This window comes from Engystomops pustulosus, chromosome 11 (assembly GCF_040894005.1).
Source record: "Engystomops pustulosus chromosome 11, aEngPut4.maternal, whole genome shotgun sequence".
Lineage (NCBI taxonomy): Eukaryota > Metazoa > Chordata > Amphibia > Anura > Leptodactylidae > Engystomops > Engystomops pustulosus.
The window spans coordinates 90,191,907-90,217,558 of NC_092421.1; the positions used below are offsets into that span (position 1 = coordinate 90,191,907).

The 25,652-nt window shown below is 47.4% G+C and overlaps 1 protein-coding gene across 4 annotated transcripts in view; it reads left to right on the forward strand.

Annotated features, from left to right (window-relative positions):
• PIANP (PILR alpha associated neural protein) overlaps positions 1 to 25,652 on the forward strand; it is a 161,319-nt gene that overhangs the window by 58,091 nt on the left and 77,576 nt on the right. For all 4 annotated transcript variants that reach the window (XM_072131326.1, XM_072131323.1, XM_072131325.1 and 1 more), the window contains exons 3-4: positions 8,784 to 9,277; positions 9,351 to 9,432. In XM_072131326.1, the coding sequence (XP_071987427.1) occupies positions 8,784 to 9,277; positions 9,351 to 9,432 (576 nt within the window). The remainder of the gene's footprint in view (positions 1 to 8,783; positions 9,278 to 9,350; positions 9,433 to 25,652) is intronic.

Here is a 25,652-nt window from a genome sequence, read left to right on the forward strand (position 1 = left end):
AGGGATGAGCCGGGCAGCAGAGAGGAGAGACAGAGGAGAAACCAGGAGACAGAGGGATGAGCCGGGCAGCAGAGAGGAGAAGCAGAAGAGAAGCCAGGAGACAAAGGGATGAGCCGGGCAGCAGAGAGGAGAGGCAGAGGAGACACCAGGAGACAGATGGATGAGCCGGGCAGCAGAGAGGAGAGACATAGGAGAAGCCAGGAGACAGAGGGATGAGCTGGGCAGCAGAGAGGAGAGGCAGAGGAGAAGCCTGGAGACAGAGGGATGAGCCGGGCAGCAGAGAGGAGAGGCAGAGGAGAAGCCAGGAGACAGAGGGATGAGCCGGGCAGCAGAGAGGAGAGGCAGAGGATGAGCCGGGCAGCAGAGAGGAGAAGCCGAGGAGAAGCCTGGAGACAGAGGGATGAGCCGGGCAGCAGAGAGGAGAGGCAGAGGAGAAGCCTGGAGACAGAGGGATGAGCCGAGCAGCAGAGAGGAGAGGCAGAGGAGAAGCCAGGAGACAGAGGGATGAGCCGGGGAGCAGAGAGGAGAGGCAGAGGAGAAGCCAGGAGACAGATGTATGAGCCGGGCAGCAGAGAGGAGAGGCAGAGGAGAAGCCAGGAGACAGAGGGATGAGCCGGGCATCAGAGAGGAGAGGCAGAGGAGAAGCCAGGAGACAGAGAGATGAGCCGGGCAGCAGAGAGGAGAGGCAGAGGAGAAGCCAGGAGACAGATGTATGAGCCGGGCATCAGAGAGGAGAGGCAGAGGAGAAGCCAGGAGACAGAGAGATGAGCCGGGCAGCAGAGAGGAGAGGCAGAGGAGAAGCCAGGAGACAGAGGGATGAGCCTAGTAGCAGAGGAGAGGCAGAGGAGACAGAGGAATGAGCCGGGCAGCAGAGAGGAGAGACATAGGAGAAGCCAGGAGACAGAGGGATGAGCTGGGCAGCAGAGAGGAGAGGCAGAGGAGAAGCCTGGAGACAGAGGGATGAGCCGGGGAGCAGATAGGAGAGGCAGAGGAGAAGCCAGGAGACAGAGGGATGAGCCGGGCAGCAGAGAGGAGAGGCAGAGGAGAAGCCAGGAGACAGAGGGATGAGCCGGGCAGCAGAGAGGAGAGGCAGAGGAGAAGCCAGGAGACAGAGGGATGAGCCGGGCAGCAGAGAGGAGAGGCAGAGGAGAAGCCAGGAGACAGAGGGATGAGCCAGGCAGCAGAGAGGAGAAGCAGAGGAGAAGCCAGGAGACAGGTGGATGAGCCGGACAGCAGAGAAGAGAGGCAGAGGAGAAGCCAGGAGACAGAGGGATGAGCCGGGCAGCAGAGAGGAGAGGCAGAGGAGAAGCCAGGAGACAGAGGGATGAGCCAGACAGCAGAGAGGAGAGGCAGAGGAGAAGCCAGGAGACAGAGGGATGAGCCGGGCAGCAGAGAAGAGAGGCAGAGGAGAAGCCAGGAGACAGAGGGATGAGCCGGGCAGCAGAGGGGAGAGGCAGAGGAGAAGCCAGGAGACAGAGGGATGAGCCGGGCAGCAGAGAGGAGAGGCAGAGGAGAAGCCAGGAGACAGAGGGATGAGCCGGGAAGCAGAGAGGAAAGGCAGAGGAGAAGCCAGGAGACAGAGGGATGAGCCGGGCAGCAGAGAGGAGAGGCAGAAGAGAAGCCATGAGACAGAGGGATGAGCCGGGCAGCAGAGAGGAGAAGCAGAGGAGAAGCCAGGAGACAGATGGATGAGCCGGGCAGCAGAGAGGAGAGGATGAGGAGAAGCCAGGAGACAGAGGGATGAGCCGGGCATCAGAGAGGAGAGGCAGAGGAGAAGCCAGGAGACAGAGGGATGAGCCGGGCATCAGAGAGGAGAGGCAGAGGAGAAGCCAGGAGACAGAGGGATGAGCCGGGCAGCAGAGAGGAGAGGCAGAGGAGAAGCCAGGAGACAGAGGGATGAGCCGGGAAGCAGAGAGGAGAGGCAGAGGAGAAGCCAGGAGACAGAGGGATGAGCCGGGCAGCAGAGAGGAGAGGCAGAAGAGAAGCCATGAGACAGAGGGATGAGCCGGGCAGCAGAGAGGAGAAGCAGAGGAGAAGCCAGGAGACAGATGGATGAGCCGGGCAGCAGAGAGGAGAGGATGAGGAGAAGCCAGGAGACAGAGGGATGAGCCGGGCATCAGAGAGGAGAGGCAGAGGAGAAGCCAGGAGACAGAGGGATGAGCCGGGCATCAGAGAGGAGAGGCAGAGGAGAAGCCTGGAGACAGAGGGATGAGCCGGGCAGCAGAGAGGAGAGACAGAGGAGAAGCCAGGAGACAGAGGGATGAGCCAGGAAGCAGAGAGGAGAGGCAGAGGAGAGGCCAGGAGACAGAGGGATGAGCCGGGCTGCACAGAGGAGAGGCAGAGGAGAAGCCAGGAGACAGAGGAATGAGCCGGGCAGCAGAGAGGAGAGGCAGAGGAGAAGCCAGGAGACAGAGGGATGTGCCGGGCAGCAGAGAGGAGAGGCAGAGGAGAAGCGAGGAGACAGAGGGATGAGCCGGGCAGCAGAGAGGAGAGGCAGAGGAGAAGCCAGGAGACAGAGGGATGAGACGGGCAGCAGAGAGGAGAGGCAGAGGAGAAGTAGAGGAGACAGAGGGATGAGCCGGGCAGCAGAGAGGAGAGGCAGAGGAGAAGCCAGGAGACAGAGGGATGAGCCCGGCATCAGAGAGGAGAGGCAGAGGAGATGCCAGGAGACAGAGGGATGAGCCGGGCAGCAGAGAGGAGAGGCAGAAGAGAAGCCAGGAGACAGAGGGATGAGCCGGGCAGCAGAGAGGAGAGGCAGAGGAGAAGTAGAGGAGACAGAGGGATGAGCCGGGCAGCAGAGAGGAGAAGCAGAGGAGAAGCCAGGAGACAGAGGGATGAGCCGGGCATCAGAGAGGAGAGGCAGAGGAGAAGCCAGGAGACAGAGGGATGAGCCTGGCAGCAGAGAGGAGAGGCAGAGGAGAAGCCAGGAGACAGAGGGATGAGCCGGGCAGCAGAGAGGAGAGGCAGAGGAGAAGCCAGGAGACAGAGGGATGAGCCGGGCAGCAGAGAGGAGAGGCAGAGGAGAAGTAGAGGAGACAGAGGGATGAGCCGGGCAGCAGAGAGGAGAAGCAGAGGAGAAGCCAGGAGACAGAGGGATGAGCCGGGCATCAGAGAGGAGAGGCAGAGGAGAAGCCAGGAGACAGAGGGATGAGCCTGGCAGCAGAGAGGAGAGGCAGAGGAGAAGCGAGGAGACAGAGGGATGAGCCGGGCAGCAGAGAGGAGAGGCAGAGGAGAAGCCAGGAGACAGAGGGATGAGACGGGCAGCAGAGAGGAGAGGCAGAGGAGAAGTAGAGGAGACAGAGGGATGAGCCAGGCAGCAGAGAGGAGAGGCAGAGGAGTAGCCAGGAGACAGAGGGATAAGCCGGGCAGCAGAGAGGAGAGGCAGAGGAGAAGCCAGGAGACAGAGGGATGAGCCGGGCAGCAGAGAGGAGAGGCAGAGGAGAAGCCAGGAGACAGAGGGATGAGCCGGGCAGCAGAGAGGAGAGGCAGAGGAGAAGCCAGGAGACAGAGGGATGAGCCGGCCAGCAGATAGGAGAGGCAGAGGATGAGCCGGGCAGCAGAGAGGAGAAGCCGAGGAGAAGCCAGGAGACAGAGGGATAAGCCAGGCAGCAGAGAGGAGATGGCAGGAGACAGAGGGATGAGCCAGGTAGCAGAGAGGAGAGGCAGAGTAGAAGCCAGGAGACAGAGGGATGAGCCGGGCAGCAGAGAGGAGAGGCAGAGGAGAAGCCAGGAGACAGAGGGATGAGCCGGGCAGCAGAGAGGAGAGAAAGAGTAGAAGCCAGGAGACAGAGGGATGAGCCGGGCAGCAGAGAGGAGAGGCAGAGGAGAAGCGAGGAGACAGAGGGATGAGCTGGGCAGCAGAGAGGAGAGGCAGAGGAGAAGCAGAGGAGACAGAGGGATGAGCCGGGCAGCAGAGAGGAGAGGCAGAGGAGAAGCCAGGAGACAGAGGGATGAGCCGGTCAGCAGAGAGGAGAAGCAGAGGAGAAGCCAGGAGACAGAGGGATGAGCCGGTCAGCAGAGAGGATAGGCAGAGGAGAAGCCAGGAGACAGAGGGATGAGCCGGGCAGCAGAGAGGAGAAGCCGGGAGACAGAGGGATGAGCCAGGCAGCAGAGAGGAGAAGCAGAGGAGAAGCCAGGAGACAGAGGGATGAGCCGGGCATCAGAGAGGAGAGGCAGAGGAGAAGCCAGGAGACAGAGGGATGAGCCGGGCATCAGAGAGGAGAGGCAGAGGAGAAGCCAGGAGACAGAGGGATGAGCCGGGCAGCAGAGAGGAGAAGCAGAGGAGAAGCCAGGAGACAGAGGGATGAGCCGGGCATCAGAGAGGAGAGGCAGAGGAGAAGCCAGGAGACAAAGGGATGAGCCGGCCAGCAGAGAGGAGAAGCAGAGGAGAAGCCAGGAGACAGATGGATGAGCCGGGCAGCAGAGAGGAGAGGCAGAGGAGAAGCCAGGAGACAGAGGGATGAGCCGGGCAGCAGAGAGGAGAAGCAGAGGAGAAGCCAGGAGACAGAGGGATGAGCCGGGCAGCAGAGAGGAGAGGATGAGGAGAAGCCAGGAGACAGAGGGATGAGCCGGGCAGCAGAGAGGAGAAGCCAGGAGACAGAGGGATGAGCCGTGCAGCAGAGAGGAGAGGCAGAGGAGAAGCCAGGAGACAGAGGGATGAGCCGGGCAGCAGAGAGGAGAAGCAGAGGAGAAGCCAGGAGACAGAGGGATGAGCCGGGCAGCAGAGAGGAGAGGCAGAGGAGAAGCCAGGAGACAGATGGATGAGCCGGGCAGCAGAGAGGAGAGGCAGAGGAGAAGTAGAGGAGACAGAGGGATGAGCCGGTCAGCAGAGAGGAGAGGCAGAGGAGAAGTAGAGGAGACAGAGGGATGAGCCGGTCAGCAGAGAGGATAGGCAGAGGAGAAGCCAGGAGACAGAGGGATGAGCCGGGCAGCAGAGAGGAGAGGCAGAGGAGAAGCCAGGAGACAGAGGGATGAGCCAGGCAGCAGAGAGGAGAAGCAGAGGAGAAGCCAGGAGACAGAGGGATGAGCCGGGCATCAGAGAGGAGAGGCAGAGGAGAAGCCAGGAGACAGAGGGATGAGCCGGGCATCAGAGAGGAGAGGCAGAGGAGAAGCCAGGAGACAGAGGGATGAGCCGGGCAGCAGAGAGGAGAAGCAGAGGAGAAGCCAGGAGACAGAGGGATGAGCCGGGCATCAGAGAGGAGAGGCAGAGGAGAAGCCAGGAGACAAAGGGATGAGCCGGCCAGCAGAGAGGAGAAGCAGAGGAGAAGCCAGGAGACAGATGGATGAGCCGGGCAGCAGAGAGGAGAGGATGAGGAGAAGCCAGGAGACAGAGGGATGAGCCGGGCAGCAGAGAGGAGAGGCAGAGGAGAAGCCAGGAGACAGAGGGATGAGCCGGGGAGCAGAGAGGAGAAGCAGAGGAGAAGCCAGGAGACAGAGGGATGAGCGGGGCAGCAGAGAGGAAAGGCAGAGGAGAAGCCAGGAGACAGAGGGATGAGCCGGGCAGCAGAGAGGAGAGGCAGAGGAGAAGCCAGGAGACAGAGGGATGAGCCGGGCATCAGAGAGGAGAGGCAGAGGAGAAGCCAGGAGACAGAGGGATGAGCCGGGCAGCAGAGAGGAGAAGCAGAGGAGAAGCCAGGAGACAGAGGGATGAGCCGGGCATCAGAGAGGAGAGGCAGAGGAGAAGCCAGGAGACAAAGGGATGAGCCGGCCAGCAGAGAGGAGAAGCAGAGGAGAAGCCAGGAGACAGATGGATGAGCCGGGCAGCAGAGAGGAGAGGATGAGGAGAAGCCAGGAGACAGAGGGATGAGCCGGGCAGCAGAGAGGAGAGGCAGAGGAGAAGCCAGGAGACAGAGGGATGAGCCGGGCAGCAGAGAGGAGAGGCAGAGGAGAAGCCAGGAGACAGAGGGATGAGCCGGGCAGCAGAGAGGAGAGGCAGAGGAGAAGCCAGGAGACAGAGGGATGAGCCGGGCAGCAGAGAGGAGAGGCAGAGGAGAAGCCAGGAGACAGAGGGATGAGCCGGGCAGCAGAGAGCAGAGGAAGAGGAGAAGCCAGGAGACAGAGGGATGAGCCGGGCAGCAGAGAGGAGAGGCAGAGGAGAAGCCAGGAGACAGAGGGATGAGCCGGGCAGCAGAGGAGAGGCAGAGGAGAAGCCAGGAGACAGATGGATGAGCCGGGCAGCAGAGAGGAGAGGCAGAGGAGAAGCCAGAAGACAGAGGGATGAGCCGGGCAGCAGAGAGGAGAGGCAGAGGAGAAGCCAGGAGACAGAGGGATGAGCCAGGCAGGAGCGAGGAGAAGCCAGGAGACAGAGGGATGAGCCAGGCAGCAGAGAGGAGAGGCAGAGGAGAAGCCAGGAGACAGAGGGATGAGCCGGGCAGCAGAGAGGAGAGGCAGAGGAGAAGCCAGGAGACAGAGGGATGAGCCGGGCAGCAGAGAGGAGAGGCAGAGGAGAAGCCAGGAGACAGAGGGATGAGCCGGGCAGCAGAGAGGAGAGGCAGAGGAGAAGCCAGGAGACAGAGGGATGAGCCGGGCAGCAGAGAGGAGAAGCCAGGAGACAGAGGGATGAGCCGGGCAGCAGAGAGGAGAGGCCAGGAGACAGAGGGATGAGCCGGGCAGCAGAGAGGAGAGGCAGAGGAGATACCAGGAGACAGAGGGATGAGCCGGGCAGCAGAGAGGAGAGGCAGAGGAGAAGCCAGGAGACAGAGGGATGAGCCGGGCAGCAGAGAGGAGAGGCAGAGGAGGAGACAGAGGGATGAGCCGGGCAGCAGAGAGGAGAGGCAGAGGAGATGCCAGGAGACAGAGGGATGAGCCGGGCAGTAGAGAGGAGAGGCAGAGGAGAAGCCAGGAGACAGAGGGATGAGCCGGGCAGCAGAAAGGAGAGGCAGAGGAGATGCCAGGAGACAGAGGGATGAGCCGGGCAGTAGAGAGGAGAGGCAGAGGAGAAGCCAGGAGACAGAGGGATGAGCCGGGCAGCAGAGAGGAGAGGCAGAGGAGAAGCCAGGAGACAGAGGGATGAGCCGGGCAGCAGAGAGGAGAGGCAGAGGAGAAGCCAGGAGACAGAGGGATGAGCCGGGCAGCAGAGAGGAGAGGCAGAGGAGAAGCCAGGAGACAGAGGGATGAGCCGGGCAGCAGAGAGGAGAGGCAGAGGAGAAGCCAGGAGACAGAGGGATGAGCCGGGCAGCAGAGAGGAGAAGCCAGGATACAGAGGGATGAGCCGGGCAGCAGAGAGGAGAGGCAGAGGAGAAGTCAGGAGACAGAGGGATGAGCCGGGCAGCAGAGAGGAGAGGCAGAGGAGAAGCCAGGAGACAGAGGGATGAGCCGGGCAGCAGAGAGGAGAGGCAGAGGAGAAGCCAGGAGACAGAGGGATGAGCCGGGCAGCAGAGAGGAGAGGCAGAGGAGAAGCCAGGATACAGAGGGATGAGCCGGGCAGCAGAGAGGAGAGGCAGAGGAGAAGTCAGGAGACAGAGGGATGAGCCGGGCAGCAGAGAGGAGAGGCAGAGGAGAAGCCAGGAGACAGAGAGATGAGCCGAGCAGCAGAGAGGAGAGGCAGAGGAGATGCCAGGAGACAGAGGGATGAGCCGGGCAGCAGAGAGGAGATGTAGAGTAGAAGCCAGGAGACAGAGGGATGAGCCGGGCAGCAGAGAGGAGAGGCAGAGGAGAAGCCAGGAGACAGAGGAATGAGCCGGGCAGCAGAGAGGAGAGGCAGAGCAGAAGCCAGGAGACAGAGGGATGAGCCGGGCAGCAGAGAGGAGAGGCAGAGGAGAAGCCAGGAGACAGAGGGGGGAGCTGGGCAGCAGAGAGGAGAGGCATAGGAGAAGCCAGGAGACAGAGGGATGAGCCGGACAGCAGAGAGGAGAGGCAGAGGAGAAGCCAGGAGACAGAGGGATGAGCTGGGCAGCAGAGAGGAGAGGCAGAGGAGAAGCCAGGAGACAGAGGGATGAGCCGGGCAGCAGAGAAGAGAGGCAGAGGAGAAGCCAGGAGACAGAGGGATGAGCCGGGCAGCAGAGAGGAGAGGCAGAGGAGAAGCCAGGAGACAGAGGGATGAGCCGGGCAGCAGAGAGGAGAGGCAGAGGAGAAGCCAGGAGACAGAGGGATGAGCCGGGCAGAAGAGAGTAGTGGCAGAGGAGAAGCCAGGAGACAGAGGGATGAGCCGGGCAGCAGAGAAGAGAGGCAGAGGAGAAGCCAGGAGACAGAGGGATGAGCCGGGCAGCAGAGAAGAGAGGCAGAGGAGAAGCCAGGAGACAGAGGGATGAGCCGGGCAGCAGAGAGGAGAAGCCAGGAGACAGAGGGATGAGCCTGGCAGCAGAGAGGAGAGGCAGAGGAGAAGCCAGGAGACAGAGGGATGAGCCGGGCAGCAGAGAGGAGAGGCAGAGGAGAAGCCAGGAGACAGAGGAATGAGCCGGGCAGCAGAGAGGAGAGGCAGAGGAGAAGCCAGGAGACAGAGGGATGAGCCGGGCAGCAGAGAGGAGAGGCAGAGGAGAAGCCAGGAGACAGAGGGATGAGCCGGGGAGCAGAGAGGAGAGGCAGAGGAGAAGCCAGGAGACAGAGGGATGCAAATGAGCCTGAGGGGCTCCATAGGTGTTAGTGGAGCCTCTGAGACTCATTTGTAAAATTTTAAAGGCTTTTTTTAAAAATAAAAAAACAAGAGCATAAGGAGACGGTTGGATCCCTCTGGGAATTTTTCTGACCCCTCATCTTTATGGCAGTCGGAGCGGAGGTGGGCGGAGTGACAGTGATCTGAGAGTTGGGATTGGGGTCCGTCCTGTAACCTCCCTCCTCTCTTTAAGGTCTGAGGGTCCTTCCACCTTCTTCATATATTGCTGTGTCCTCCTATCAAGCAGCAGTTCTTCAGTCCCCGGTGTCCTGCGCCCTACAAGGTTTCCCCACCTCGGATCCGTCCTCCAGCGTCTGCACTCACATCCCTCCGGCTCCACTCACCATCCGGACCTCCAAGACGGATCACAAGACTTTACTCCAAAGATTGGATATTTCCCCCACAGAAAGCGCCTTCAGCAGCGCTCGGTGCCCACCAGGGGCAAGCGCCAGTCCCCGGCCTCCAGCCTGCTGCACCCCGCAGCCCTTGAGGGGGCCATCCCCCCATCCCAGTACCCATGGGCCATCCTGTGGGACCCCACAGTCTCTGATGAAGAGGGGTCTCCGAGCTCCTCCACCCCGCGACCCTTCTACCACTCCGGATGGGACAATGAACCTGCCCGAGGCCTGGACCTGAGGGGGATCCCGACTACACTCAGACCTCACGGATTTCCTCCTAAAGATGAAGGTGAGAAAACGGGAACTTTTTATTTTCCACCTACTTTATTTTTTATTGACTTTATTATATTTTACTTCCACAGGAACCGACCCCCAGCTCTACGTAACGATCGTCATCTCCGTGGTCATCGTGTTCGTGGCGACCGGAATAATCATCAAGTTCTGGTAAAAGTGGCAAATAATTAATTATCAATATAGAAATATATACCCAGGTTATACCGGCTGTACATATATCATTATATACAGGAGATCCCCAGGTTATACCGGCTGTACATATATCATTATATACAGGAGATCCCCAGGTTATACCAGCTGTACATATATCATTATATACAGGAGATCCCCAGGTTATAGCGGCTGTACATATATCATTATATACAGGAGATCCCCAGGTTATACCGGCTGTACATATATCATTATATACAGGAGATCTCCAGGTTATACCGGCTGTACATATATCATTATATACAGGGGATCCCCAGGTTATACCGGCTGTACATATATCATTATATACAGGAGATCTCCAGGTTATACCAGCTGTACATATATTATTATATACAGGGGATCCCCAGGTTATACCGGCTGTACATATTTCATTATATACAGGAGATCCCCAGGTTATACCAGCTGTACATATATCATTATATACAGGAGATCCCCAGGTTATACCAGCTGTACATATATCATTATATACAGGAGATCCCCAGGTTATACCGGCTGTACATATATCATTATATACAGGAGATCCCCAGGTTATACCGGCTGTACATATATCATTATATACAGGAGATCCCCAGGTTATACCGGCTGTACATATATCATTATATACAGGAGATCCCCAGGTTATACCAGCTGTACATATATCATTATATACAGGAGATCCCCAGGTTATACCGGCTGTACATATATCATTATATACAGGAGATCCCCAGGTTATACCAGCTGTACATATATCATTATATACAGGAGATCCCCAGGTTATACCGGCTGTACATATATCATTATATACAGGAGATCCCCAGGTTATAGCGGCTGTACATATATCATTATATACAGGAGATCCCCAGGTTATACCGGCTGTACATATTTCATTATATACAGGGGATCCCCAGGTTATACCGGCTGTACATATATCATTATATACAGGAGATCCCCAGGTTATACCGGCTGTACATATATCATTATATACAGGAGATCCCCAGGTTATACCGGCTGTACATATATCATTATATACAGGAGATCCCCAGGTTATACCGGCTGTACATATATCATTATATACAGGAGATCCCCAGGTTATACCGGCTGTACATATATCATTATATACAGGAGATCCCCAGGTTATACCGGCTGTACATATATCATTATATACAGGAGATCCCCAGGTTATACCGGCTGTACATATATCATTATATACAGGAGATCCCCAGGTTATACAGGCTGTACATATATCATTATATACAGGAGATCCCCAGGTTATACCAGCTGTACATATATCATTATATACAGGAGATCCCCAGGTTATACCGGCTGTACATATATCATTATATACAGGAGATCCCCAGGTTATACCAGCTGTACATATATCATTATATACAGGAGATCCCCAGGTTATACCGGCTGTACATATATTATTATATACAGGAGACCCCCAGGTTATACCAGCTGTACATGTATCATTATATACAGGAGATCCGAAGGTTATACCGGCTGTACATATATCATTATATACAGGAGATCCCCAGGTTATACCAGCTGTACATATATCATTATATACAGGAGATCCCCAGGTTATACCGGCTGTACATATATCATTATATACAGGAGATCCCACGGTTATACCGGCTGTACATATATCATTATATACAGGAGATCCCCAGGTTATACCGGCCGTACATATATCATTATATACAGGAGATCCCCAGGTTATACCGGCTGTACATATATCACTATATACAGGAGATCCCCAGGTTATACCAGCTGTACATATATCATTATATACAGGAGATCCCCAGGTTATACCGGCTGTACATATATCATTATATACAGGAGATCTCCAGGTTATACCGGCTGTACATATATCATTATATACAGGAGATCCCCAGGTTATACCGGCTGTACATATATCATTATATACAGGAGATCCCCAGGTTATACCGGCTGTACATATATCATTATATACAGGGGATCCCCAGGTTATACCGGCTGTACATATATCATTATATACAGGAGATCCCCAGGTTATACCGGCTGTACATATATCATTATATACAGGAGATCCCCAGGTTATACGGACTGTACATATATCATTATATACAGGAGATCCCCAGGTTATACCAGCTGTACATATATCATTATACACAGGAGATCCCCAGGTTATACCGGCTGTACATATATCATTATATACAGGAGATCCCCAGGTTATACCGGCTGTACATATATTATTATATACAGGAGATCCCCAGGTTATACCGGCTGTACATATATCATTATATACAGGAGATCCCCAGGTTATACCAGCTGTACATATATCATTATATACAGGAGATCCCCAGGTTATACCGGCTGTACATATATCATTATATACAGGAGATCCCCAGGTTATACCAGCTGTACATATATCATTATATACAGGAGATCCCCAGGTTATACCGGCTGTACATATATCATTATATACAGGAGATCCCCAGGTTATACCGGCTGTACATATATCATTATATACAGGAGATCCCCAGGTTATACCGGCTGTACATATATCATTATATACAGGAGATCCCCAGGTTATACCAGCTGTACATATATCATTATATACAGGAGATCCCCAGGTTATACCGGCTGTACATATGTCATTATATACAGGAGATCCCCAGGTTATACCAGCTGTACATATATCATTATACACAGGAGATCCCCAGGTTATACCGGCTGTACATATATCATTATATACAGGAGATCCCCAGGTTATACCGGCTGTACATATATCATTATATACAGGAGATCCCCAGGTTATACCGGCTGTACATATGTCATTATATACAGGAGATCCCCAGGTTATACCGGCTGTACATATATCATTATATACAGGAGATCCCCAGGTTATACCGGCTGTACATATTTCATTATATACAGGGGATCCCCAGGTTATACCGTCTGTACATATTTCATTATATACAGGGGATCCCCAGGTTATACCGGCTGTACATATATCATTATATACAGGAGATCCCCAGGTTATACCGGCTGTACATATGTCATTATATACAGGAGATCCCCAGGTTATACCGGCTGTACATATATCATTATATACAGGAGATCCCCAGGTTATACCGGCTGTACATATATCATTATATACAGGAGATCCCCAGGTTATACCGGCTGTACATATATCATTATATACAGGAGATCCCCAGGTTATACCAGCTGTACATATATCATTATATACAGGAGATCCCCAGGTTATACCGGCTGTACATATATCACTATATACAGGAGATCCCCAGGTTATACCGGCTGTACATATATCATTATATACAGGAGATCCCCAGGTTATACCGGCTGTACATATATCATTATATACAGGAGATCCCCAGGTTATACCGGCTGTACATATATCATTATATACAGGAGATCCCCAGGTTATACCGGCTGTACATATATCATTATATACAGGAGATCCCCAGGTTATACCAGCTGTACATATATCATTATATACAGGAGATCCCCAGGTTATACCAGCTGTACATATATCATTATATACAGGAGATCCCCAGGTTATACCGGCTGTACATATATCATTATATACAGGAGATCCCCAGGTTATACCAGCTGTACATACATCATTATATACAGGAGATCCCCAGGTTATACCAGCTGTACATATATCATTATATATAGGAGATCCCCAGGTTATACCGGCTGTACATATATCATTATATACAGGAGATCCCCAGGTTATACCAGCTGTACATATATCATTATATACAGGAGATCCCCAGGTTATACCGGCTGTACATATATCACTATATACAGGAGATCCTAAGGTTATACCGGCTGTACATATATTATTATATACAGGGGATCCCCAGGTTATACCAGCTGTACATATATCATAATATACAGGAGATCCCCAGGTTATACCAGCTGTACATATATCATTATATACAGGAGATCCCCAGGTTATACCGGCTGTACATATATCATTATATACAGGAGATCCCCAGGTTATACCAGCTGTACATATATCATTATATACAGGAGATCCCCAGGTTATACCGGCTGTACATATATCATTATATACAGGAGATCCCCAGGTTATACCGGCTGTACATATATCATTATATACAGGAGACTCCAGGTTATACCGGCTGTACATATATCATTATATACAGGAGATCCCCAGATTATACCAGCTGTACATATATCATTATATACAGGAGATCCCCAGGTTATACCAGCTGTACATATATCATTATATACAGGAGATCCCCAGGTTATACCGGCTGTACATATATCATTATATACAGGAGATCCCACGGTTATACCGGCTGTACATATATCATTATATACAGGAGATCCCCAGGTTATACCGGCTGTACATATATAATTATATACAGGAGATCCCCAGGTTATAGCGGCTGTACATATATCATTATATACAGGAGATCCCCAGGTTATACCGGCTGTACATATATCATTATATACAGGAGATTCCCAGGTTATACCGGCTGTACATATATCATTATATACAGGAGATCCCCAGGTTATACCAGCTGTACATATATCATTATATACAGGAGATCCCCAGGTTATACCGGCTGTACATATATCATTATATACAGGAGATCCCCAGGTTATACCAGCTGTACATATATCATTATATACAGGAGATCCCCAGGTTATACCGGCTGTACATATATTATTATATACAGGAGACCCCCAGGTTATACCAGCTGTACATGTATCATTATATACAGGAGATCCCCAGGTTATACCGGCTGTACATATATCATTATATACAGGAGATCCCCAGGTTATACCGGCTGTACATATATCATTATATACAGGAGATCCCCAGGTTATACCAGCTGTACATATATCATTATATACAGGAGATCCCCAGGTTATACCGGCTGTACATATATCATTATATACAGGAGATCTCCAGGTTATACCGGCTGTACATATATCATTATATACAGGAGATCCCCAGGTTATACCGGCTGTACATATATCATTATATACAGGAGATCCCCAGGTTATACCGGCTGTACATATATCATTATATACAGGAGATCCCCAGGTTATACCGGCTGTACATATATCACTATATACAGGAGATCCCCAGGTTATACCGGCTGTACATATATCATTATATACAGGAGATCCCCAGGTTATACCGGCTGTACATATATCATTATATACAGGAGATCCCCAGGTTATACCAGCTGTACATATATCATTATATACAGGAGATCCCCAGGTTATACCGGCTGTACATATATCATTATATACAGGAGATCCCCAGGTTATACCGGCTGTACATATATCATTATATACAGTAGATCCCCAGGTTATACCGGCTGTACATATATCATTATATACAGGAGATCCCCAGGTTATACCGGCTGTACATATATCATTATATACAGGAGATCCCCAGGTTATACTGGCTGTACATATATCATTATATACAGGAGATCCCCAGGTTATACCGGCTGTACATATATTATTATATGCAGGAGATCCCTAGGTTATACCGGCTGTACATATATCATTATATACAGGAGATCCCCAGGTTATACCGGCTGTACATATATCATTATATACAGGAGATCCCCAGGTTATACCGGCTGTACATATATCATTATATACAGGAGATCCCCAGGTTATACCGGCTGTACATATATCATTATATACAGGAGATCCCCAAGTTATACCGGCTGTACATATATCATTATATACAGGAGATCCCCAGGTTATACCAGCTGTACATATATCATTATATACAGGAGATCCCCAGGTTATACCGGCTGTACATATATCATTATATACAGGAGATCCCCACGTTATAGCGGCTGTACATATATCATTATATACAGGAGATCCCCAGGTTATACCGGCTGTACATACATCATTATATACAGGAGATCCCCAGGTTATACCGGCTGTACATACATCATTATATACAGGAGATCCCCAGGTTATACCGGCTGTACATATATCATTATATACAGGAGATCCCCAGGTTATACCGGCTGTACATATATCATTATATACAGGAGATCCCCAGGTTATACCGGCTGTACATATATCATTATATACAGGAGATCCCCAGGTTATACCGGCTGTACATATATCATTATATACAGGAGATCCCCAGGTTATACCGGCTGTACATATATCATTATATACAGGAGATCTCCAGGTTATACCGGCTGTACATATATCATTATATACAGGAGATCTCCATGTTATACCGGCTGTACATATATCATTATATACAGGAGATCCCCAGGTTATACCGGCTGTACATATATCATTATATACAGGAGATCCCCAGGTTATACCGGCTGTACATATATCATTATATACAGGAGATCCCCAGGTTATACCGGCTGTACATATATCATTATATACAGGAGATCCCCAGGTTATACCGGCTGTACATATATCATTATATACAGGAGATCCCCAGGTTATACCGGCTGTACATATATCATTATATACAGGAGATCTCCATGTTATACCGGCTGTACATATATCATTATATACAGGAGATCCCCAGGTTATACCGGCTGTACATATATCATTATATACAGGAGATCCCCAGGTTATACCGGCTGTACATATATCATTATATACAGGAGATCCCCAGGTTATACCGGCTGTACATATATCATTATATACAGGAGAGCCCCAGGTTATACCGGCTGTACATATATCATTATATACAGGAGATCCCCAGGTTATACCGGCTGTACATATATCATTATATACAGGAGATCCCCAGGTTATACCGGCTGTACATATATCATTATATACAGGAGATCCCCAGGTTATACCGGCTGTACATATATCATTATATACAGGAGATCCCCAGGTTATACCGGCTGTACATATATCATTATATACAGGAGATCCCCAGGTTATACCGGCTGTACATATATCATTATATACAGGAGATCCCCAGGTTATACCGGCTGTACATATATCACTATATACAGGAGATCCCCAGGTTATACCGGCTGTACACATATCATTATATACAGGAGATCCCCAGGTTATACCAGCTGTACATATATCATTATATACAGGAGATCCCCAGGTTATACCGGCTGTACATATATCATTATATACAGGAGCTCCCCAGGTTATACCAGCTGTACATATATCATTATATACAGGAGACCCCCAGGTTATACCGGCTGTACATATATCATTATATACAGGAGACCCCCAGGTTATAGCGGCTGTACATGTATCATTATATACAGGAGATCCCCAGGTTATACCGGCTGTACATATATCACTATATACAGGAGATCCCCAGGTTATACCAGCTGTACATATATCATTATACACAGGAGATCCCCAGGTTATACCGGCTGTACATATATCATTATATACAGGAGATCCCCAGGTTATAGCGGCTGTACATATATCATTATATACAGGAGATCCCCAGGTTATACCGGCTGTACATATATCATTATATACAGGAGATCTCCAGGTTATACCAGCTGTACATATATCATTATATACAGGAGATCCCCAGGTTATACCGGCTGTACATATATCATTATATACAGGAGATCCCCAGGTTATACCAGCTGTACATATATCATTATATACAGGAGATCCCCAGGTTATACCGGCTGTACATATATCATTATATACAGGAGATCCCCAGGTTATACCGGCTGTACATATATCATTATATACAGGAGATCCCCAGGTTATACCGGCTGTACATATATCATTATATACAGGAGATCCCCAGGTTATACCGGCTGTACATATATCATTATATACAGGAGATCCCCAGGTTATACCAGCTGTACATATATCATTATATACAGGAGATCCCCAGGTTATACCGGCTGTACATATGTCATTATATACATGAGATCCCCAGGTTATACCAGCTGTACATATATCATTATACACAGGAGATCCCCAGGTTATACCGGCTGTACATATATCATTATATACAGGAGATCCCCAGGTTATACCAGCTGTACATATATCATTATACACAGGAGATCCCCAGGTTATACCGGCTGTACATATATCATTATATACTGGAGATCCCCAGGTTATACCAGCTGTACATATATCATTATACACAGGAGATCCCCAGGTTATACCGGCTGTACATATATCACTATATACAGGAGATCCCCAGGTTATACCGGCTGTACATATGTCATTATATACAGGGGATCCCCAGGTTATACCGGCTGTACATATTTCATTATATACAGGGGATCCCCAGGTTATACCGGCTGTACATATATCATTATATACAGGGGATCCCCAGGTTATACCGGCTGTACATATTTCATTATATACAGGAGATCCCCAGGTTATACCGGCTGTACATATTTCATTATATACAGGAGATCCCCAGGTTATACCAGCTGTACATATATCATTATATACAGGAGATCCCCAGGTTATACCAGCTGTACATATATCATTATATACAGGAGATCCCCAGGTTATACCGGCTGTACATATGTCATTATATACAGGAGATCCCCAGGTTATACCGGCTGTACATATATCATTATATACAGGAGATCCCCAGGTTATACCGGCTGTACATATTTCATTATATACAGGGGATCCCCAGGTTATACCGTCTGTACATATTTCATTATATACAGGGGATCCCCAGGTTATACCGGCTGTACATATATCATTATATACAGGAGATCCCCAGGTTATACCGGCTGTACATATGTCATTATATACAGGAGATCCCCAGGTTATACCGGCTGTACATATATCATTATATACAGGAGATCCCCAGGTTATACCGGCTGTACATATATCATTATATACAGGAGATCCCCAGGTTATACCGGCTGTACATATATCATTATATACAGGAGATCCCCAGGTTATACCAGCTGTACATATATCATTATATACAGGAGATCCCCAGGTTATACCGGCTGTACATATATCACTATATACAGGAGATCCCCAGGTTATACCGGCTGTACATATATCATTATATACAGGAGATCCCCAGGTTATACCGGCTGTACATATATCATTATATACAGGAGATCCCCAGGTTATACCGGCTGTACATATATCATTATATACAGGAGATCCCCAGGTTATACCGGCTGTACATATATCATTATATACAGGAGATCCCCAGGTTATACCAGCTGTACATATATCATTATATACAGGAGATCCCCAGGTTATACCAGCTGTACATATATCATTATATACAGGAGATCCCCAGGTTATACCGGCTGTACATATATCATTATATACAGGAGATCCCCAGGTTATACCGGCTGTACATATATCATTATATACAGGAGATCCCCAGGTTATAGCAGCTGTACATATATCATTATATACAGGAGATCCCCAGGTTATACCAGCTGAACATATATCATTATATACAGGAGATCCCCAGGTATACCAGCTGTACATACATCATTATATACAGGAGATCCCCAGGTTATACCAGCTGTACATATATCATTATATATAGGAGATCCCCAGGTTATACCGGCTGTACATATATCATTATATACAGGAGATCCCCAGGTTATACCAGCTGTACATATATCATTATATACAGGAGATCCCCAGGTTATACCGGCTGTACATATATCACTATATACAGGAGATCCTCAGGTTATACCGGCTGTACATATATTATTATATACAGGGGATCCCCAGGTTATACCAGCTGTACATATATCATTATATACAGGAGATCCCCAGGTTATACCAGCTGTACATATATCATTATATACAGGAGATCCCCAGGTTATACCGGCTGTACATATATCATTATATACAGGAGATCCCCAGGTTATACCAGCTGTACATATATCATTATATACAGGAGATCCCCAGGTTATACCGGCTGTACATATATCATTATATACAGGAGATCCCCAGGTTATACCGGCTGTACATATATCATTATATACAGGAGACTCCAGGTTATACCGGCTGTACATATATCATTATATACAGGAGATCCCCAGATTATACCAGCTGTACATATATCATTATATACAGGAGATCCCCAGGTTATACCAGCTGTACATATATCATTATATACAGGAGATCCCCAGGTTATACCGGCTGTACATATATCATTATATACAGGAGATCCCCAGGTTATACCGGCTGTACATATATCATTATATACAGGAGATCCCCAGGTTATACCGGCTGTACATATATCATTATATACAGGAGATCCCCAGGTTATACCGGCTGTACATATATCATTATATACAGGAGATCCCCAGGTTATAGCGGCTGTACATATATCATTATATACAGGAGATCCCCAGGTTATACCGGCTGTACATATATCATTATATACAGGAGATTCCCAGGTTATACCGGCTGTACATATATCATTATATACAGGAGATCCCCAGGTTATACCAGCTGTACATATATCATTATATACAGGAGATCCCCAGGTTATACCGGCTGTACATATATCATTATATACAGGAGATCCCCAGGTTATACCAGCTGTACATATATCATTATATACAGGAGATCCCCAGGTTATACCGGCTGTACATATATTATTATATACAGGAGACCCCCAGGTTATACCAGCTGTACATGTATCATTATATACAGGAGATCCCCAGGTTATACCGGCTGTACATATATCATTATATACAGGAGATCCCCAGGTTATACCGGCTGTACATATATCATTATATACAGGAGATCCCCAGGTTATACCAGCTGTACATATATCATTATATACAGGAGATCCCCAGGTTATACCGGCTGTACATATATCATTATATACAGGAGATCTCCAGGTTATACCGGCTGTACATATATCATTATATACAGGAGATCCCCAGGTTATACCGGCTGTACATATATCATTATATACAGGAGATCCCCAGGTTATACCGGCTGTACATATATCATTATATACAGGAGATCCCCAGGTTATACCGGCTGTACATATATCACTATATACAGGAGATCCCCAGGTTATACCGGCTGTACATATATCATTATATACAGGAGATCCCCAGGTTATACCGGCTGTACATATATCATTATATACAGGAGATCCCCAGGTTATACCAGCTGTACATATATCATTATATACAGGAGATCCCCAGGTTATACCGGCTGTACATATATCATTATATACAGGAGATCCCCAGGTTATACCGGCTGTACATATATCATTATATACAGTAGATCCCCAGGTTATACCGGCTGTACATATATCATTATATACAGGAGATCCCCAGGTTAAACCGGCTGTACATATATCATTATATACAGGAGATCCCCAGGTTATACCAGCTGTACATATATCATTATATACAGGAGATCCCCAGGTTATACCGGCTGTACATATATCATTATATACAGGAGATCCCCAGGTTATAGCGGCTGTACATATATCATTATATACAGGATATCCCCAGGTTATAGCGGCTGTACATATATCATTATATACAGGATATCCCCAGGTTATACCGGCTGTACATATATCATTATATACAGGAGATCCCCAGGTTATACCGGCTGTACATATATCATTATATACAGGAGATCCCCAGGTTATACCGGCTGTACATATATCATTATATACAGGGGATCCCCAGGTTATACCGGCTGTACATATATCATTATATACAGGAGATCCCCAGGTTATACCGGCTGTACATATATCATTATATACAGGGGATCCCCAGGTTATACCGGCTGTACATATATCATTATATACAGGAGATCCCCAGGTTATACCGGCTGTACATATATCATTATATACAGGAGATCCCCAGGTTATACTGGCTGTACATATATCATTATATACAGGAGATCCCCAGGTTATACCGGCTGTACATATATCATTATATACAGGAGATCCCCAGGTTATAGCGGCTGTACATATATCACTATATACAGGAGATCCCCAGGTTATACCGGCTGTACATATATCACTATATACAGGAGATCCCCAGGTTATACCGGCTGTACATATATCATTATACACAGGAGATCCCCAGGTTATACCGGCTGTACATATATCATTATATACAGGACATCCCCAGGTTATACCGGCTGTACATATATCATTATATACAGGAGATCCCCAGGTTATACCAGCTGTACATATTTCATTATATACAGGAGATCCCCAGGTTATACCGGCTGTACATATATCATTATATACAGTAGATCCCCAGGTTATACCGGCTGTACATATATCATTATATACAGGAGATCCCCAGGTTATACCGGCTGTACATATATCATTATATACAGTAGATCCCCAGGTTATACCGGCTGTACATATATCATTATATACAGGAGATCCCCAGGTTATACCGGCTGTACATATATTATTATATGCAGGAGATCCCTAGGTTATACCGGCTGTACATATATCATTATATACAGGAGATCCCCAGGTTATACCGGCTGTACATATATCATTATATACAGGAGATCCCCAGGTTATACCGGCTGTACATATATCATTATATACAGGAGATCCCCAAGTTATACCGGCTGTACATATATCATTATATACAGGAGATCCCCAGGTTATACCGGCTGTACATATATCATTATATACAGGAGATCCCCAGGTTATACCGGCTGTACATATATCATTATATACAGGAGATCCCCAGGTTATACCGGCTGTACATATATCATTATATACAGGAGATCCCCAGGTTATACCGGCTGTACATATATCATTATATACAGGAGATCCCCAGGTTATACCGGCTGTACATATATCATTATATACAGGAGATCCCCAGGTTATACCAGCTGTACATACATCATTATATACAGGAGATCCCCAGGTTATACCAGCTGTACATATATCATTATATATAGGAGATCCCCAGGTTATACCGGCTGTACATATATCATTATATACAGGAGATCCCCAGGTTATACCAGCTGTACATATATCATTATATACAGGAGATCCCCAGGTTATACCGGCTGTACATATATCACTATATACAGGAGATCCTCAGGTTATACCGGCTGTACATATATTATTATATACAGGGGATCCCCAGGTTATACCAGCTGTACATATATCATTATATACAGGAGATCCCCAGGTTATACCAGCTGTACATATATCATTATATACAGGAGATCCCCAGGTTATACCGGCTGTACATATATCATTATATACAGGAGATCCCCAGGTTATACCAGCTGTACATATATCATTATATACAGGAGATCCCCAGGTTATACCGGCTGTACATATATCATTATATACAGGAGATCCCCAGGTTATACCGGCTGTACATATATCATTATATACAGGAGACTCCAGGTTATACCGGCTGTACATATATCATTATATACAGGAGATCCCCAGATTATACCAGCTGTACATATATCATTATATACAGGAGATCCCCAGGTTATACCAGCTGTACATATATCATTATATACAGGAGATCCCCAGGTTATACCGGCTGTACATATATCATTATATACAGGAGATCCCACGGTTATACCGGCTGTACATATATCATTATATACAGGAGATCCCCAGGTTATACCGGCTGTACATATATCATTATATACAGGAGATCCCCAGGTTATAGCGGCTGTACATATATCATTATATACAGGAGATCCCCAGGTTATACCGGCTGTACATATATCATTATATACAGGAGATTCCCAGGTTATACCGGCTGTACATATATCATTATATACAGGAGATCCCCAGGTTATACCAGCTGTACATATATCATTATATACAGGAGATCCCCAGGTTATACCGGCTGTACATATATCATTATATACAGGAGATCCCCAGGTTATACCAGCTGTACATATATCATTATATACAGGAGATCCCCAGGTTATACCGGCTGTACATATATTATTATATACAGGAGACCCCCAGGTTATACCAGCTGTACATGTATCATTATATACAGGAGATCCCCAGGTTATACCGGCTGTACATATATCATTATATACAGGAGATCCCCAGGTTATACCGGCTGTACATATATCATTATATACAGGAGATCCCCAGGTTATACCAGCTGTACATATATCATTATATACAGGAGATCCCCAGGTTATACCGGCTGTACATATATCATTATATACAGGAGATCTCCAGGTTATACCGGCTGTACATATATCATTATATACAGGAGATCCCCAGGTTATACCGGCTGTACATATATCATTATATACAGGAGATCCCCAGGTTATACCGGCTGTACATATATCATTATATACAGGAGATCCCCAGGTTATACCGGCTGTACATATATCACTATATACAGGAGATCCCCAGGTTATACCGGCTGTACATATATCATTATATACAGGAGATCCCCAGGTTATACCGGCTGTACATATATCATTATATACAGGAGATCCCCAGGTTATACCAGCTGTACATATATCATTATATACAGGAGATCCCCAGGTTATACCGGCTGTACATATATCATTATATACAGGAGATCCCCAGGTTATACCGGCTGTAAATATATCATTATATACAGTAGATCCCCAGGTTATACCGGCTGTACATATATCATTATATACAGGAGATCCCCAGGTTATACCGGCTGTACATATATCATTATATACAGGAGATCCCCAGGTTATACTGGCTGTACATATATCATTATATACAGGAGATCCCCAGGTTATACCAGCTGTACATATATCATTATATACAGGAGATCCCCAGGTTATACCGGCTGTACATATATCATTATATACAGGAGATCCCCAGGTTATACCGGCTGTACATATATCATTATATACAGGAGATCCCCGGGTTATACCGGCTGTACATATATCATTATATACAGGAGATCCCCAGGTTATACCGGCTGTACATATATCATTATATACAGGAGATCCCCAGGTTATACCGGCTGTACATATATTATTATATGCAGGAGATCCCTAGGTTATACCGGCTGTACATATATCATTATATACAGGAGATCCCCAGGTTATACCGGCTGTACATATATCATTATATACAGGAGATCCCCAGGTTATACCGGCTGTACATATATCATTATATACAGGAGATCCCCAAGTTATACCGGCTGTACATATATCATTATATACAGGAGATCCCCAGGTTATACCGGCTGTACATATATCATTATATACAGGAGATCCCCAGGTTATACCGGCTGTACATATATCATTATGTACAGGAGATCCCCAGGTTATACCGGCTGTACATATATCATTATATACAGGAGATCCCCAGGTTATACCGGCTGTACATATATCATTATATACAGGAGATCCCCAGGTTATACCGGCTGTACATATATCATTATATACAGGAGATCCCCAGGTTATACCAGCTGTACATATATCATTATATACAGGAGATCCCCAGGTTATACCGGCCGTACATATATCATTATATACAGGAGATCCCCAGGTTATACCGGCTGTACATATATCATTATATACAGGAGATCCCCAGGTTATACCAGCTGTACATATATCATTATATACAGGAGATCCCCAGGTTATACCGGCTGTACATATACCATTATATACAGGAGATCCCCAGGTTATACCGGCTGTACATATATCATTATATACAGGAGATCCCCAGGTTATTCCGGCTGTACATATATCATTATATACAGGAGATCCCCAGGTTATACCAGCTGTACATATATCATTATATACAGGAGATCCCCAGGTTATACCGGCTGTACATATATCATTATATACAGGAGATCCCCAGGTTATACCGGCTGTACATATATCATTATATACAGGAGATCCCCAGGTTATACCGGCTGTACATATATCATTATATACAGGAGATCCCCAGGTTATACCGGCTGTACATATATCATTATATACAGGAGATCCCCAGGTTATACCGGCTGTACATGTATCATTATATACAGGAGATCCCCAGGTTATACCGGCTGTACATATATCATTATATACAGGAGATCCCCACGTTATAGCGGCTGTACATATATCATTATATACAGGAGATCCCCAGGTTATACCGGCTGTACATATATCATTATATACAGGAGATCCCCAGGTTATACCGGCTGTACATATATCATTATATACAGGAGATCCCCACGTTATAGCGGCTGTACATATAT